Source organism: Crocodylus porosus, unplaced genomic scaffold (assembly GCF_001723895.1).
Source record: "Crocodylus porosus isolate Cpor-Errol unplaced genomic scaffold, CroPor_comp1, whole genome shotgun sequence".
Classification (NCBI taxonomy): domain Eukaryota; kingdom Metazoa; phylum Chordata; order Crocodylia; family Crocodylidae; genus Crocodylus; species Crocodylus porosus.
In genome coordinates this window covers 9,232,578-9,251,419 of record NW_017728913.1, presented here as the reverse complement: position 1 = coordinate 9,251,419, position 18,842 = coordinate 9,232,578, and the positions used below count along the sequence as shown (strand labels likewise).

At 42.0% G+C, this 18,842-nt stretch overlaps 1 protein-coding gene across 5 annotated transcripts in view; it reads right to left on the bottom strand.

Annotated features, from left to right (window-relative positions):
* The window catches only part of DCLK2 (doublecortin like kinase 2), a 147,688-nt gene that overhangs the window by 59,423 nt on the left and 69,423 nt on the right, over nucleotides 1-18,842 (bottom strand). For all 5 annotated transcript variants that reach the window (XR_002100999.1, XR_002101000.1, XM_019534454.1 and 2 more), the window contains exon 3: nucleotides 2,250-2,352. Coding sequence is in view for 3 of the 5 variants with exons in the window: in XM_019534454.1 (XP_019389999.1) it covers nucleotides 2,250-2,352 (103 nt within the window). In the remaining 2 variants the exon portion in view is untranslated. The remainder of the gene's footprint in view (nucleotides 1-2,249; nucleotides 2,353-18,842) is intronic.

Genomic DNA, 18,842 nt, shown 5'->3' with positions numbered 1-18,842 from the left:
CAGGGGGCTGGACTCGATGATCTCCCAAAGTCCCTTCCAGCCCTGATGTCTATGAAATCTATGAAATCCATCTCCCTCTGCCACCATTTTCTATCATCCATTTATTCATTAACTATAATTTTAACCCAACCTATCAACAAAGAAATTTAACATGCATTGAATAGATCAATTTATATAAAAAGATGCAAACTGATTCAAATCCCTGTGAAGCATACAGATACTTAGATCAGTCCCAAAGTATTCCACCCTCTCATGAAAACAATTCAGGCTTCCTTTCCCTTCTCAGTTCTCTTTGTCCCCTCCTCCCTCCATCATGCTATTTTGTTTCCCACCTAAATGAATTATTTTCCTTAACTCAGCTAGTATTCATCTCTTTGCAGAGCAATTTCACTGCTGCTTCTGCTGTATCTGCACCAGTTCCAAGCAAGTGGGCAAGGCCCACTAGGGTTTTTATCTCCTTCCCACTGATTGCCATGGCTATAGTCCCTTTTTGTATTAGATCACCCAAGCTTTAACTTTTGGGTCCATTCTCAGACTTCGCTGTCCTTAATAATGTCTCCAGCACCTAGCCAGTTGCCAATGCCAATGGTAAAGGGGGAATGAAGCTCCCACCTTCACCAGTCAAATCAAGTTCTATTTCTGGCATCAAGCTGTTCTTTTCTTTCAGTGAGATTCCTACAGGAACCTGTGGGGAGGATCTCAGAAAAGGGAACAGCAGAAGAAGAAGTGAAAACAGGAATCTAGAACTACTGCAGTTTCTAAGCAAGGGGCTAAGCTCAGTTAGCCTGTCTGTGAGGTATGTAGATGGTTCAGCTGGGGCAGAAACTAAAAGCCTGGCCTTGTCCAGAGTAAGATTTGTGGAGTATTAGCTAACATATTTGCTCTCCTCCCAGGCCCGAGGGAGGATAAAAAAGCTTTAACTCAACCAGTCTAATATACATCAGGTGCACTGTCTCATATATTTTACTCTTAGGGCCTTGTTACACAGGGCACTTACTATGTTACACAGGGCACTTACTATGGGTAGAAACAGACGTCGCCCAACTGAAGCAGATTTATTGGGCAACAAACACATGACACCCATAGTCCCACATCAAGGCCACCTGCCAGACATGGGACAACAGGTGCTACGTTCCTGTGTCCCTTGCTGACCTGCGTCAGGTACTGCTCTGGCCTATGACTCATGTGGAGTAACTGGCAGCACAGTTCCTGGCACAGAGCAGGAGCTGTGGAACTCTACTCCGTTTTAAAAAATGTACTTGAGAGATAAAGGAATGTAAAAATCTAAAACTCTTGATCTTTTTTTGCAATTTCCTAGCTGGTCAATAAAAGGTATCATTTCCGAATCAAGAGTTCTAGATTTTTGCATTTTTTTTTGTCTCAGACCATCATGGCTACCAAATACATCCCTGAGAGCTAAAGGAATTTGGTAGTAGTAGAAAATAAGCTTCCCTAATATGGCATCTGGTAATGTTATTCCTCTACTTCTTACTTACAAGGATTCTAATATTAAACATAATGTATTGAAATATGCTGGTGAGCAAGCTACAGCATCGTGAAATATGCTGATTTCAGATTTTAATTTGAATAATGCCTGGAAAAATTCTAGAGCTCCTGTTTAGAGACTTTTTCTTTTTGAGGATAGCAACTACCTAGCACCTAAATAAATTGCTAAAAGCCACGAACTAAAAAGCTTTTAATAAAAGAAACTAAGTGCACAGGAAATTCATTTTCTAAATTTAAAAAAAAAAGCTTTCTCCTAACGTAAACTGAATATGCACTGTATGTTTAACAGAAAGGATCAGAATGCTTGGAATGTACGGAACAATTCCTGTAGCTCTGAAAACGTCAGCTGCATATGTGATCTGGGAAAAAATTCAACACAGCAGGAACATGGAGACTGAGTTACAGCACACTGAAGTTAGTGCAAATGGTTTCAGTGGGCTTTGGATGAGGCTCACGGAGTGAATTAAAGGAAGGCTTTTCAACATTCACTGTCATCTATCATATGCCTTTATGTGAAGAGTCTTTTACCCAAGAAAAAACAACCAACTATATAAATTCTCACTGACACAGACTGGAACTAAATTATTGTTCAGAAAAGTATTTCTTATTAAGAAAACATTTCAGCTGGAATAAAAATATGTAATATAAGTTTCTTTAGAAACATTTCACTTTTGATTCATGAAGGGAAAAAAGAAAATGTGTGAAGGGTGACATTTTAATTAATTTAAGATGTACCATCTTACCGCTATGATCCAGTACAAAATCATCTTGTGCATAACGGTATTTCTCAGGTCCACATGCAATGAAAACATCATCATCTCCAAAGAAATCTTGCAAACAGGTAACCTCAAAGATTCAAAAAGAAAAAGAAAAAATAAGTAAAATAGTATGCCAAATATAAATGTATAAGTTGTGTTATATTTAGTCAACATAGCTTAGCAGACTTGTACTTCCTTCTCATAGTTCTCTAGTCCACTCCAGCACTGGTTGTCCTAGGGTTATTTTACCATGACAGAAGCTTCTGATTGTCAAGAACTGCAAATAGTCCTTAGAAAACTTCAATGGCAGTCTTCTCTGATATTCAGTATATGTATCATTGTATATAATTCAATGTAAATGATGATGGCTTTGACAGTAACAACTATAAACCATTACTGAAGTCTCCGATTTGACATATTTATGTTTAAATAGCTTGTGAAAAGCCTCCTAGAAAAATGAACATACTTTTTCAATCTAAACCAATTTCTTTAAGTTTGTTTCTCCTTGAATAATTGTTAGTACAAATCAAACATTTCCCGTTTATTAAAAACTTATTAATTAGTATTAGCACTACGTTAGTATTAGTATTAATTAGTATAAGTGCAATAAAAGCATTAATAAATATGTTGCATAGTGTGAAACTTTGTACATAAACTTGAAATAATATGCTATCAGAACCTTGCATCCTAGAGATTTGGAGGCAACATGTAACCAGACTGTGCCCTTTTCCTTTCTATGCCCCAATGAGGAGAGTCTGGCGACTGAGAGGCGGGCATGAAGAAACAGTTTTAAAAGAACAAGAAAGGCTTGCGAATGAGGACTAGTCTCATTTGCATTCTATAAATCAATGGGACAGCTTCAGTAGGAGAAGGGTCAGGACCATTATCTGTTAGGGCAGGAGGTAGCAAACTTTACTTGCCTTTACAATGGCCACCATGGGCCAATCCCTTGCTGCTGCCCCAGTACTCCCTGCTTTCTCTGGCACCCCTCCCTGCAGCCTCTGGTTATTGGTTATTGTCATACCAAGTGGCGCAGCCATGGCTTGGCCAACAGCCATGCTGGTGGGCAAATTTGGTGGCAAGCGCAGAGAGGAGGTAGGCTGGGCATCAACAGTGACTGCATAGGGAAGAGGTGGAGCACAGCATAGGTACATGCCAGGATGAACAGCATACAGCAAGCAAAAGGACCCTAGAGGCATCTCTTCTGGTGTCCCTAATGCTGTCTGTGCCTGATCCTTCCCACCACGATGGGCAGGATCTGGCCTGCAAGCTGCAGGTTACCAACTCCTGTGTTAAGGGAAGCAGCTCTATTCAAGAACACAATCCCAAAATAATCTTGTGTGCACAGACATTTTGCCACTGATGCTCTAAACAGTGCCCACAGTACCTTTCAATGCATATCCTAGATCCTAGAGTTAAATATAAACAATGAAATCTAATAACTAAGTAAGAATTTAAGGAGGGATTTTCAGATGCAGCCATTAGATATTGATCTACATTTGCTCCTTGTGAAATAAACAGGAGTTTAACCATCACATTCCTTGTGAGCAAAGCTCAACTGTATATGGAGAGGCACTAGATTTCTAATGGGAAAAATACTGGTCTCCTGTTAGAAACCAGGAGTGTACAGGCATTTATGCCACTTCTCTTGCAGGAAACAGGCTGATTCTGAGAGAAAAACTGTCTTTGTTTCAGTGAGGAATATCTCTCCTGTGGGAGACTTTCTCTCACAGGAACAAATGCTTGTATGCTTGCCCTAACTTACCTCCTTCAAGAGACTAGGAGAAGCTTAGTGCAGGAAAGTGTTCCTGTGTCTTCCCCAGACTGGAGTAACCCCAAGTCCAGCAGGTGCTTCCTATGCCTTCCTCAGACCACAGTGACCCCAGTCTGGGAAAGTGTGGGGAGCGAGGGGTGACTGCAGGCACTGCTTAAAATTTTTGCCATGCCGGTCACAGCACAGCTTTTCCTTGATCCTTACACAGGATCTTGTACTGTACACTACAACCTATCACCAGAGAAAAAAGCTATAACATCACAAAGGCAGAAACTAGGACCTCTTCAAACAATCAAATGCCAGAGCTGGCTTTTCCAAAGAACAGACTCTTTTTTAAAAAGCAACGCAAAATGAAATCCCATACAACATTCATTTGCATTTACAGGAAAAAAAAAGAAAGCAAAGGTCTGAAATTTAAATTGATTAAAGTTTTTAATGTGCTGCATATCACACTTAGAATGAAAAACCCTCTTTACCATTATAGACAATGAAGAGTAGATAGTAAGAACTACATGGAAGCTAAGATAGGTATAACTATTTGCCAAGACCAAATAACTTTGTTTTGGTAATAAAAAGGTCAAAAGCTTCCATTACCAGGGAATGGTCTTCTTTCCTCTGGTTTAATAATGAACAATAAAACTGGCATCTGCTACCAAACCTGATAATAGTAAATATTGGCTGATACACAAGGAATGTTTGCTTCTGCCTGCAGTTGAAAGATACTCAGAATTTCAATGACTCCCCGCTCCCTGCAAGATCATTCAAACAAGGCTTTCACAAGCAATGCAGTTGTCATGGCAGCTAACTCACTGATAAAAGCAGGCTGCATTTACAGTAAAAGATTTTCACTACATTGAAACATGAGGGATAGAACATTTGTTTGATTATATTGTGAAGCTCAGAGTCCTTCCACCAGTCAAGAAAATCCATTTATCTTTGACTTATCAGCATGCTAACAACAAAACCTAGTGTCATTGACTAGAGACAATTTGAGCTCTACTTAAAATTGCTGTTTCTAGTTTAAATGAAGAGGCAACAGTAACAGCTGGAAACTAGAGGATTCTGAAAATTCAAGAGTTAGTCTATTAAGATTTTTCCTCTAGTTTTTTTTACTCTTTTTAATACTTGGCATGAGAGCTGGCAATACTGAAGAAGCCAATGGGAAGACTTCAGTGTTCTGTGCTTGTTTAGATATCTCAGGCTGAGGATCTGCATTGGACTCTCAGCCATTTATATATTACATGTCTACCAACCTCTTTATGGTCCCCATCATCTGTGTGCTATGAAGATGCATAAAGCAATACAAGATTTTTACTGTGTGTGCATGTACATTTACTCACACACTGTATATAAATTACATATACAATATCTATACTTTATATTTATAGGAACTCATTCAAGTTTACAGTTGGGAACATCGACTGATTATTGCAACTATGCATAATAATCATTCAGCTACACAGGTGATTATTATAGTTTAACAGCAGCACAATTTTAATATACAAACCTTTAACTATCTATTAAAATATGGCTGGAAGGCATATTTCAAATAATGAAGGTTTTCCCCAAAGGGTCTGGACTAACCCTAGAATATTTATAAAATTTATGAATTAAAGAAAGGTACAAACAGTAGATTCAGCAAAAAACGACAACCTGTTATAATTTATTCAATCCAAATAATATGTTAAAATGTGCATCCTCAAACTAGGAGCTAACTGAGTACCTAGGTACTTATATGGTCCTTCTCATCATGACGTCCAGGCAGCCCCCAAGGGTAATACTAAAATAAAGTCTTTTCATGTACATTAGCTGTAAGAATGAACCACAAATGAGTAGGTGCATTTAAATAAATAAATAAAAAAGGATGAAGGCATCTAAGGTGATAACCAACTTAGTACATGAGATGTGAGACAAGTTACTGAAGAATAAGAAATATTTTGCACTTAGTTCTGAGGGAGGTCCAGAATCTTCTGCACTAACAAACTATGCAGATCCCATCAAATCACCTTTCCAAAATGAAAAGTAGCATCATAACCACACCCATATGTCAATTAGTTTGTGAGATTTATCCCCTTAGAATTTTTTTCTTTAAAACCATAGCAGTTTTTTCCCAGTTTCCTAAGCGCTGAATAACTTGTGCATCTGCTATGCAAAGGAGTTTTTTTGCATAAAACATGTTTGTAGACAGTCCACTAAGAAAAGCACACTAGCAATTCCAGTTATTTAAGCACTGAAATTTGGTCTATGCATCTGGTTTGTGGCGAGTATTATTAGGTAGATTATTTATTAACCATTTCTGGGAACTTAATCTAGCTCTGGTGACCTGATGCTTGTTATACAAATCTAAGTGGAATGGTATATTTAAAATAAATAATTTTGTAATGGATCAGTTGGTGTGCTGTCATTCAATGCAATGACAATGGTATCAATGGAGTTGCACATAAACACATTACAATATTACACAATGAGTTGGCAAATCTGTAAAAAGAAATTCCCCTAAGTAATAGCTCTTTCACTAATTCTAACACATTATAAATCTCATCCAGGGAAAAGCTTTTTCAAAAACAATCAGACATTTTTGGTTCCTTAAGAAGGTCTTATTTGAAGGGCTACGTACAGACAGGCAAAAGTCGGAGGCAGAATCGATCCAATCTGATCACTTAAACCAGTTTGTGTGTAACTTCTGTTTCTATCCAAGAAGTGGTCACCAGTTTCTGAAAATCAGGTCCTTTGAAGGCATTTCAATTCAGGTGCCCAGAAACTGAAGCACCAAAATGACTACTCAAAGCCTCGGCCTTGCTTTCTGTAGTTCATGTACTAAGAAATCTTCTCAAGCATTTAGTACATTTTCATTGGGGCCTTGTAGATAATCTTCATTAGAAAGTTTCCCTCCAGTCCAGCTGCTATATGGTTTTGACTGGACCAGAATGCCTGCATTTTATTTAACAAATTAACTTTCTTTACAGAGCTACCACAGCTACTTTTTTAAAACCTAGTTATTATTAGTGGTGTGCAAAATGGGCCATATTTGATTTGGATTCAGCCCAAATAGGGGACAGTGGTTCAATTAGTTGATTCATAGATGTTAGGGTCGGAAGGGACCTCAGTAGGTCATCAAGTCTGACCCTTTGCACTGGGCAGGAAAGAGCACCAGCTAGGTGCTTGTCCAGTCTCCTCTTGAAGACCCCCAAGGTAGTGGAGAGCACCACCGCCCTTGGAAGCCCATTCCAGATTCTGGCAACCCTTACTGTGAAGAAGTTCTTTCTAATGTCCAACCTAAATCTGCTCTCTGTCAATTTATGGCCATTGTTCCTAATTCTGATCCTATCACTGTCCCCAGTTCGATTCGGCCGAATACAAATCTGAAGATTCGATGCTGATTTGGAAAATCAGCAATTCCGGCACAGATAAACATTAAATGTTTTTTCTAAATACCTCAAGGTACCAGACATGGCTTGTGAATGCTGCGATGCCGCGGAAAAGGAGCATCCCACAGTAGTGTGTGTGTGTGTGGGGGGGTCTCCCCCTGTGCTCGGTAGCAAACATGGAAGTGGACTGGAAGTACTTCCGGTCTGCTTCTGGGTCTGTTGGGGAGTGCACTGAGGGAACCCCCATCCCAGCAATCAGCCATGTGGGGACCCCAGGTGCTCCCCCCAGACCCAGAAAGCACCATTCGCCAAGCTGGGGGGGGTCATGGGACAGAGGCCTGTGCGCTCCCCAGTGGACCCAAAAGTGGATCAGAAGTGCTTCTGGTCCACTTCTGGGTCTGCTGCTGAGCACGCTGGGGAGCCCATCATGCTCTTGTAGGATGCTCCATCTGCCCCAGCATCACAGCATTCACGAGCCGCCTGGTACCCTGAGTTATGTAGAAAAAATATTTAAAGCTGTGTCTGTCTGAATCGCTTAATCTTTCCGAATCTATTCAGAGGATTCCAATTTGAGTCAGAGAGATTAAAGGGTCTCCTGATTCAATATGGAGATTCAGCCACTGAATCGGGCTGAATCTCTGCCAAACCAAATCAGGGACTGAAGCTTCGCACAGCCCTACTTATTATGCCATGCATCAAACTGAAAATGAGAGAGGTTTTTCTGGTTCATTATAATAACCAACAACAGTGACGCACAAAAAGGGAGGATTTACACAAACACATATGAAACATCTTTTAGATGCTTTCTCCCCCAAGTCATGCCTTGGCTAGGAAAATAACTTTTATAAATGCTATATTTGAAACATCAGTTCACAAATAGTTTAGCACCTTTAAAATATAAGCTGATTACTCATGGTTAAACTACTATGGTTTTACAAGCATTAAACCCTCTTTACAATGTTAAGGTACAACTGATTTTCCTAAGCTAGGCACTGCCTGTGTGTCTCCTACCATAGCTTCCAACATCTTCTCAAACATGTCAGAAATAAGACACTAATCCAGAAATGCTCCTTTGATATCCCCAACAAAGTCACCAGACCTGTATTGTCTCTGCTCAACATCTGTAGTACCACAAAGCAGTGGTGTAACTAGGGTGGTAATAAGAGGCAATGCCCTAGGCACCAATGTGTGAAAAAAAGCAGCTGCAGCTTGCAGCAGCACATTGCAATTGCAACAGCAACTAGAAGTCACTGATTCTGCTTTGCCCCAGATGTCTGGCTGCAGTCATTGGCTGCTGCCACAAAGCAAAGTGGATTGCTAGCTAAATGCTATGGACCAGATTTGTTCACTGTTCTTTAAAACACCAAAATCAGATCTCTGCAGAGGCTGGAGGTGGAAAAATCAAAGAAAACCAGACAGGAACATGTTTTGTTACGTTTTATAGTAAAAGCATCTGGAAATCAATGGTACATTTTTCTTTTTGAAAATGTCTATCACCTTTGAGAATGTTGTTCATCTGATTCAGAGCATTCTTTTGCATGTTCACCAAAGGTGTCTCTGAACATGTTTAGATAAGTCAGGGGATCATCACTTTCTAATAACCACAAGAAAGGTGAAGCTCATCATAAGTCTAGTGAAAAGAAGGCATACCGAACCCAAGGGAATTCACTTTACAAAATTAAAATTGGCTTCAACTTCAGTAAAACCAAACAAGCACCCAAAAGACTATGTTCTGACCAACTAAAAACTGGCTTGTCTTCAATTAGTTCACAGAGCACTAAGTGAACTACAAAATAATAATTACCTAGGCTCCTGGGAATGTTCAAACTGTTATATTTAATGTTTCATTCTAACATAGGGTAGGAGACAGTAATATATTCTCCTACATTTTGCAGCTTACCATAAATAAAGGCAAGAATTTTTGCAAGCGATCCCTTTTTCTTGGACCAACTGTTAAGCCTACACGGTGGAGGGACATGGGGGAGATAACACGGTGGTGAAGGGAGCATGCACTTCGTACAACCTGAGGCGCCTCTGGCCCACATGGATGTGGCCCCCCAGCTGCTGAAAAGTTGGACAGCTCTGTTTTGTAATAATAAATAGAAATCTGAAAAACTAGTATTAGTAATAATAGTAGCTCATACATAAGTAACAAAAGAGGAACACAAACTACTTTAGAATCATGGGTAAGGAATGTATTATTTTTCAGATGGGAAAAGTGACACGGCAAAAAGTGACTGGGCAAAAAATATAACTCCTACAGTGAATCAGTGGCAGAGATGGGAGAAGAACCCAGGTTTCCTAAAAAACAGCTTCCTCTTCTAATTTATAGTTATTCTGTCTTTGTCACGTAATATATGTACATCCTACATAGTACAGTGTTCAGATTTTATGAAGGAAAGTAAAATTCATGGATTTGTTTCCCAAATGGCTTACCAAAAAGAAATACACTTGACAAGTGCTTATGTTCAGGTTACAAAGTTCATTCCCTCCAGGGGTGGCTTCTTCAGTCACTGTGACAATTTTCAAGGTACATGGCTAGCACATAAGCTGCTCTTCACAAAGACATTCATTTCTCAATTATATGGCTAGAAATGTAATTTGCAACTATCTCACATTGCTAGATCTGAACCTGATGGACATAAAGGACTTGGCCTTTTCTCCTCCAGAAGGCACAAAAAATGATGTTCAGTCTGTAAAACACAAGTTGAATAATCATCCTTTATGATTAATTTAAAACAAGAGAGAACCTTTGGTGATATCACTATCCATGTAATATTTGTTCCTTCTTCTCTTATGGGAAAACCCTACCAAATTTAGAAGGCATGAAAACAGTAAATTTCAGACAAAGTTAATGTAATAAACGGAATTTAAACTTTACTATAGAATGTAATAGTTTTCTCTACGACTGCTGAAACACACACTGAGAATTTCATATCAGGCACAACTTCCTATTATATTGCAAGATGCTCTACATTTTTCTATGGAACTTTTAAGTAAAGCCCCTTGGCTAAGTACAGGCAATTAAAAAGCAGGAGGCTGAATTGATTCATTCCTTGCAGGTTAGTTTAAGCTGTAGAGATTAAACTGAGAAACAACTGAATATTACTTTTGATTCAGGAAATGCCTGAAGTGGCTCAGGCCAGATGACAGGGGGCACTACAGTATGGCTCTCTGGCATGTAGACATCATGGGCTGTGTGTTCGCTTCCTCTTCCTGCTGCCCCTGAGGTCCCTGGGATTTGTAGCCCAGAATCACAGCAGTGGGACACTGCAGGGTTGCTCCTCACTTCCTCTTCCTGCTTCCAGGTGCCTCTGGGATCTGCAGTCCAGTCACAGCCAGCAGTAACTTTAGCAGGGCAGGGCAAGGAAGCTCTATACTTGGGGGAAGGGGGATTTGATTGGGGGAAGTGGGGTTTAACCCCCTCCCTGGCCCCAGGCCCCAGCCAGGGTTTACCTGGGGAGGAAGGGAGCAGTTCCTTCCTCTCCCTACCCCCTAACCCTTCTCTGCTGGAGCAGGCAGCACAGCCCAGCCCAGGGCTGTAAAGCATGCTGGGATGCTGCGAGACTGTGCTTGAACTTGAACCACGAAGGGGTCTGGGACGGAAGTTTCATAAACTGGTTTGACCCAAATCAGTTAAGTCTGATGCATTCAACCAGGTTTATCTTAAACCAGCTTCAGCCATTTTGAAACTGGTTTATGTGCACTGGATTTCCATTCCACATTTAAACCAGTTTCTGATTACTTAAGCTTATGTGTAACTTCTGTCCTTTTGTGACCACAGGAGACATACTTTAAACATTATATGTTATGTCAGACTCTCCTCATGGGTTCAAACAGCAAATCAAATGTTGCCCAGAACATGGCCCTGAGTGCTTTAGAGGAAGGCAAGACAACAGGAGGAACTGATGTTTAGGAATAAATCAAACAAAGATCCAATTCATTCCCCACCTTGCCTTAGCAAGTCTCTGCATCTAAATCTGCTAACATTTTATTTCTTCCTCCACAGCACTGAATTAATTAATCTAATTTGTAACTCAGTCTGGCTTGAAACAGTTCATACACAGGTAAAACAGTAAGCATTAAAATAAAGTCCAGTTCTGGGCACCACACTTCAAGAGGGATGTGGCTAGCACTGAGAGGGTCCAGAGGAGGGCCACTCACATGGTCAAGGGGCAGCAGGGTAGGCTCTACGAGAGGAATAACAGCCACAAATTGTTAGAGAGAAGGTTCAGGCTGGACATCAGGAGACATTACTTTACAGTTAGGGGTGCCAGGCTCTGGAATGGGCTCCCAAGTGAGGTGGTACTCTCTCCTACCTTGGGGGTCTTCAGTACTCTCTCCTACCTTGGGGGTCTTCAAGAGGAGGCTGGCCAGATATTTGGCTGGGGTGATATGACCCTGGCACCTGTTCCTGCCTGGGACAGGGGGTCAGACCTGATGATCTGTTTAGGTCCCTTTTGACCCTCAGGACTATGATACTATAAAAAAGCTGATTTGTTTTTATACATACAGAGTTGGCACGGAAAGTATTAAAATAGCCAATGCAAATGTCTAGATAGCTACTTCATGGGTTAAGAGCAGCTCAAAAATACTAGAATCTGTTATAATTTAAATATGTATTTTATATAATGCCTTTATCTAAAAATTTAGAGTACAGAATTAAATTTACATTCATTTATGGTTTATGTAGACATTATAACTAATGTCGCTTACAAGCCAAACTAAAAAAAAACCTGACTCAGATCATTTGTTCCACTACAGCAAATGTCTTCTAACACAACTTGTAGGACCATATAAATAACATGCAACTGGGGCATTAATGGATAAACAGATCCATTCCAGCTCTGAAGCCACCCTTCTTTCAAAGTGCAGTCACAGCTCTTTGAAGATATATAATTTAGCTCAATTTAACATGGCTGGCTCCATTCAAATAAGAGGCAACAGGATCTCCTGTTTTAAGGCAACTATTGGATTACTGTCTTATTTTTGTTAGGAAGAAAGCTTCTATGGAAAAAGAAAATACTGCTTCAGCTACAAAAATAATTAAAACATCAAAAGTGGGAAAGGATAGTAAGTCTGTTTGCAAATGTTTTAACAATACCAACAGATTTCCACACTACCAACTTCAAGAAAACAGGATATGGTATAAATATTTGAAAGAGGAAGTGTGTGACATAAGGGACAAAGGAAAGGAAGCTTGGGTGTGCAGCACACTCAGTAATAATTAGAATAGAGTACGTGCTTTTAGCTGAGAAGTACTGACAGGCAGCTGAAGCAGAAAACACTCACAGCAAACCAGAGTTCTTCCTCTGTACACTGCTGCAATAGAACATCAATACTCTTGTGGTCTGAATTTAGACACAACCCCCACCACCAACAACACCCTCAATATGCTACATGTCTAATCCTTCTGGGTAATGCCTCTCTGAACAGGACACTTGCATTACATTCACATTGCTCCATGTATCGTTAACTTGTCCTCTCCTATCAGCCTTTATTTTTGAGGAAGGTACTCAATGATTTGTTGGTCTCCCCAGGTATGTCATATTTGCAATTCTCATTATCAACCTTCCTTTTTGGTTAAAGCTACCAGAGCCATCTCCTCTTCACAATGCTAGCATTTCCATTAAAATTAATATAGTGCTTTCTCTGACTGACTGACTGACTGACTGACTGTAGTTGTTAGGTTTACAGTTCAAGGGTTTTGATGAGGTCTGAAAGCACAAAATGCAAGAAAAGCACTCCTGCAGAAATAGGTCAAATTTCTGTTTCTATTTCAGAATCGTCACCAGGAGGGATAAATCTACCTTCAAAAGCAAAAATTTCCTCTGGGCAACCTTGAGCACTATAAAGAAGGTAAAAAGGGCATACTGATCCTTTCTGACTGAGCACTGCAACACCAGCACACTATAGTTCTGCCTTCCTGAAAAGTTTCATTCAGTTGTCTGCACCCTCATAAAGCAACCTGACTAGGGATACATAGGTCCTCATTGTTCTTAAAAAAATAAGCCACTGACTTTTTTAAGGACTCAGACTGAGACCACAAAGGAGGTTCATTATCAGCTTATAGCAGTGGTACTCTACCTCTTGGCCTCATGGGCTGGATGAATGGTGCAGGGCTGGTCTGTGGGCTGGATGGGGCTCCAGGGACTATAATCAGGTCCCATGCCACCTCACCAGAATCAGACCATTCACCACTTCTGCCCATCCCTGCACTGCCGCCCCCATCCCTGCACAGCTGAACTGGGCCCAGCACCCTCCTGCTGGTCCTACACATCCTGAAAAATCCTGTGTTACCTGACTATGACCTGCCCTGCCCTGCCTCTGCCAGGCCCTGCCTCTTGATACAGCATACAGGGCCTTGTTATCTGGCCTTCAGGGATTAGTATGAGCATGGAAATTTGGCAGCTAAGTGGCAACTGCTGCTACTGCTCCCACACTGCCAAATACAGGTCTCCCTCACTTTATGCTGTACATGCGTTCCTGGAAAGCAGTGCATAACAGGAATTCACATAAAGGGAACCCACTTTACAATGTAGCAAACAGGGATACATTCCAACACCCTGACTGTACTGACCCCCAGACCCATTTCTTCCACTTTTTCAAGACAATTTTGGTATTTATTCGCCAACAGCAGACAGTACACACAAGCATAGAGCACTATCATAATGGGGCTGGCAACTATAGAAACACGTCACAGACAACGAGCGAGGAACCCAGATCCACACAGGAGACTATATTTTGGTGCGCATCACTCCCATAATGCACCACACAAAGCAGCTGACTTTGGGTTTCCACCACACTGATCATATGAGAGTGAATTTACCTTGCATATAATGAATTTTTTATATAAAAAGGGTCATTGCATAAGAGCGAATCCGCACATACAGAATCCGCATAAAGCAAGGGAAACCTGTATTTGGACACATGGGGAGCCTCACAGGCCAGGTGACATGGATCTGCGGGCTAGATCTGGCCCCCAGGCTGGAGTCAGAGCACCCCTGATTTATAGCGACCAAAATGTCTACTATAACTAAATGCAATTTCCTGGCAACACTTCTTTAGCAAACAAAGAGCAGGCAAATTCATTGTCAGTAGATATCAAGCAATGACTAAAAAGAAAGAGGGAAGAAGATGGAGAAGCAGAAGAACATTTATCACGCCCATATCTGAAAAGGCCTGTGCAGTTGTGAATATTTCTTTGTCATTGACAATTTATTCCTTTGGAAGACTGAGTAGAAACTATATAGTGTTAAGGTGTTTGACAAAAAGGCTTACTCACAGATAAAGAAGGAAGCACACAAGAGGCAATCAAGTCTGGAAAATGGCATAAGATCAGGGCTCTCCAATTTCTATGCTGCTGGGGGCTTCATGCTGCACAGGCCACACCAGCAGGGGCCATCCACCCCACCAGGGATACACACTGGGTGGATGCCCCCATGTCATTGCACAGCAAGCATGAGCGCTGACCCCAATGTACTGTGTGCAGGTATGAACATCATGGCCTCACCCTCAGCTTCCCAGCTGTGAACTCCCCACTGCATCACACCGTGCACTGTGGCAGGCAACAGGCTTCTCTGGCACAGTGGGCTGTGCTGTGAAACCCAAATAGGGAGAGGAAGCCTGCAGCCCCCAGCTGCTGCTTATGGGGCAGTGGAAGCTGTGACAGCTCAGAGGCCATCAATTAACCTTTCACAAGCTACATGAGTTAACACACAGAAACTATCAGGTCACCTGGAAACTCTGCTCAAATAGCTAGGCTTCTGCTGCTGTAGAAATAAGCAAATGACTACGTGGAAGCCTGCCTGAAAATTTTTCAGTGTGTTTGAAGAATAAATCTACTATAGGTCACTGACTCCCACCTATTGTGATCATTCCAGTCAGCCTGAGGGTTTGGGGAAATGTCAAAATGTTTATGAGGGAGGGCCTAAAACACATTTTCTTAATGCAGAACGTAGGTTCAACACATTCAAATTCCTTTTATCAGTAAAGACAATAAATGCTATTTTTGCATACAGAGATCCTGCGCTGCTGTCAGAGGGATGAGATCTCACGAAGACATAGGCGACTCATAGGAGGGGCATGGGGGAGCACATGCCTCCTCTGAGACTGGCTGCTGCTGCCGCCACTGGCATCTGTGGGTGGTCGCCGCTCGCCACCTGCCTCCTCCCCTCGCCACCAGCATCTGTGGGCAGTCCCCACTCACCAACATGACCACCAGCATGTGCAGGCAGTCCCCACTCGCCACCGACACTGCCGCCTATGAATACTGCTCCCCGAGTCTCGGGAGGCACTGGTTGTTCATGCATGCGGAGAATGAAAAGAGCAATTAAATCATAGAAAAATAGAGCTGGAAGGGACCTTAAGAAGTTATCCAGTCCTACCTCTGCTCAAGGCAGGATTATCTCTGTCTAACTCATCAAGTTTAGCCAAGTGTTTGTCTCACTTGCTGTTTGAAACTTGTAAGAATGAAGATTCCACAACCCACCTTTGTAATCTGTTCAAATCGTTAATGAAAAAGCTCTTGAAGTGAGAAAGGCTTTGTTTGTTTGTTCATTTAATATCCAGCCTAAATTTCCCTTGCTGCAATTTAAGACCAATGTTCTTCATCCTATTCCCTGGAGCCACAGAAAATAACATACCTCTGTTCTCTTTATAACTACACTTCAGATATTTGAAAGTTATCAAATCTTCCTGTCAGTTTTCTCTTCTCCAGACTAAACAGCCCTTGTTCTTTCAGCCTTTCTTCAAAAAACATGTTTCCTAGGCTTCTAAACATTTTTGTCAATGTTGGAGTTTGGATGTGTTGAACCTACGTTCTGCATTAAGAAAATGTACTCCACTAGACTCCTTCAGTCTGTCCACATCTTTCTTAAAGTGTAGAGCCCAGAACTGGACACAGAACTCTAGATAAGGCCTTGCCAGCACTGAACTGAGTGGGAAAATTACTTCCCTTGATTTGCACATGACACTTCTATTAATACAGCTCAGTAGGTTATTTCTTTTGTGACAAGAGCACACCATTGCACCATTGGCTCATATTCAGCTTATGGTCCACTGTAACCTCCAGGTTTTCTGAAGTACTGCAGCATGGCCAGTCATTCCCCAGTCTGTATTTGTGAATATGATTGTTCTGTTCCAAATGCAAGACTTTGTAATTATCCCTACTGAATTTAATTCAATTTCAGACTGTTTGTTCAGTTTATCAGGGTCATTCTGAATCTTAATCCTCTTTTCCAGAGTGTTTACAACTCCACCCAACTTGGTGTTGTCTGAAAATTTGAAAAGCATGCACTCAATCCTATCTTCCAAATTATTAACAAAGATATTTAACAATACCACACTCAGGACAGAGCCCTGAGAAATCCCACTCAATACCTCCTCCTAAGCAGACGATGATCCACTGATGACAGATTGTTGAAAACGATGACCCAAGCAGTTCTGTATACACTTTACAGTACTATAATCTAAAATATATTTCCTCATCTTATTAATGAATGTAATACAAGGCAATGTCAAAAGCCTTGCTAAAATCAAAGTATATTGCATCCATTGTCTTCTCCCCATCTACAGAACTAATCACCTTGTCATTGAAGGAAATCAAGTTTGTCTGGTACAACTTGTTGTTGATGAATGCTTGTTGGCTATTCCTGGTTGTCTTGCTCTTCTGTAGGTGCTGAGAAACAGATTCCCTGATGACTTCAACCAAGACTTCAACCAAAAATCTTTCCAAGTATTTACGTCAGGCTGACTGGTCTGTAATTCCCCAGTCTTCCTCCTTTCCTTTCTTCAAGAAAGGCACTGAATTTGCCCTTTTCTAGTTATCCAGGACCTAACCCAGGGGTGGGCAAAATATGGCCCACCACCTGAGTATCTGGCTTGTGGGCTGGTGGTCACAAAGTCATAGGATCTGTCCCATTGGGAGCTGGATGTTCTGGTTGCTGTGTCTCATGCCAGGTAGGTGGGCACATCCGGCCCCATCCACAGCTTACAGGAGCTCCTCCCCTGCTCACCAGAAGCAGCACCAGGTGCATGCTGGCATCAGCTGTGGATGCTGCCTGCAAGTTCCTGCCAGGAATCGGAGAGACTGCCCAGGACTGCAGCTGATGCGCTGATTCAGCAGCATCTTCTGCAGACCTGGGAGGATGCCCTGATCCTCAGGGGAAAGCTGCCACCCGGTACTTTTGCATCACATAGGGCAGGAGCTGGGTTAAGCTGCAGGACTGTGCTGGATATGTGGGACAGCTGTGAGGGTGAGGCAGGGGAGGAAAGGGGAAGACAGAGAGAGGTGGCCCTGCCCATGATGAGCAGCAGTGGCTGGTGCTGGGCACAGGGCAAGAGTAGGACCTGGCAGCAGGCATGTTTGCTGCTTCTGGGGCCCTTCTGGCTGCAGCTGACCAGGGCAGGTGCCAGGGCTGCCTTGTGGCTCTTCAACTTACACCAGCTCTGCCCCATGTGCTGGAAGCAGCAGTGGGTGGGCACTGGCATCAGTTGCAGATGCAAGCGGCAGCTTCCCCCTGGTAATCGCAGTGTCTTCCCAAGCCCTTCCTTGGGGTAGAAGGGTGGGCCAGAGGCTGAAGCTGCTGCCCCAGCTCCTCCCCCACCACACACCCACAGCCCCATCCCAAGTAGGGAGGTTTGGTGAGCTGTTGCAGTGGAGGAGGGGTGGGGGAGGGAGGGAGGGTGCTGACTCGGCTCACAACATCTCCCCAAAACTTCCTGTGGCCCATGGGCCCAAATAATTGCTCACCCCTGACCCAACCCAACATCCATGATTTTTCAAAGATGATAGTCAATAACTATGAAATTACCTTGGCCAATTCCTTTAGTACTCTAAGGTGCACCCTGTCCAGCTCTGATGACTTGAAAATATTTAGATCCTCTAAGTAATCTCTAACCTGTTCTTCTATTACTCTATTCTGTTTGTCTCACTCCCTGTCTTTGCTGCCAGTTCCACTCATCATCTAGCAGCTAATTTTATTTGTGAAGACTGAAGTAAAAAAATGGATGAAATACTTCAGCCTTTTCTATATCATTGTTACTAAATTACCTTCTGCATTCAGTAAGAGAAAGCCACTTTCCTTGGTCTTTCTCTTACTTCTAACATACTTATAAAATCCTTTTTAACTGTCTGTTACACCCCTTATTAACTGTCTCACATTGTGCCTTGGCCTTTCTGTTTTTCTCCCTTCATGCCTGTGTGATACGCTTATACACCTCCCTAACATCGTGTCCAAGTTTCCACTTCTTGTAGAGTTGATTCTGAGTTTCAACTCATTGAGGAGTTCACTGTTTAGCTAGGCTGACCTTCTGCTGCACTTCCTCTATTCAAATTCAGATACCTTGCTCCTGTGGCCCTAAGAAGACCTTAAAGTACAACCAGATCTCCTGAACCTCTTTTCCTTCTGACTTACCTCCTGCAGATTACTGCCC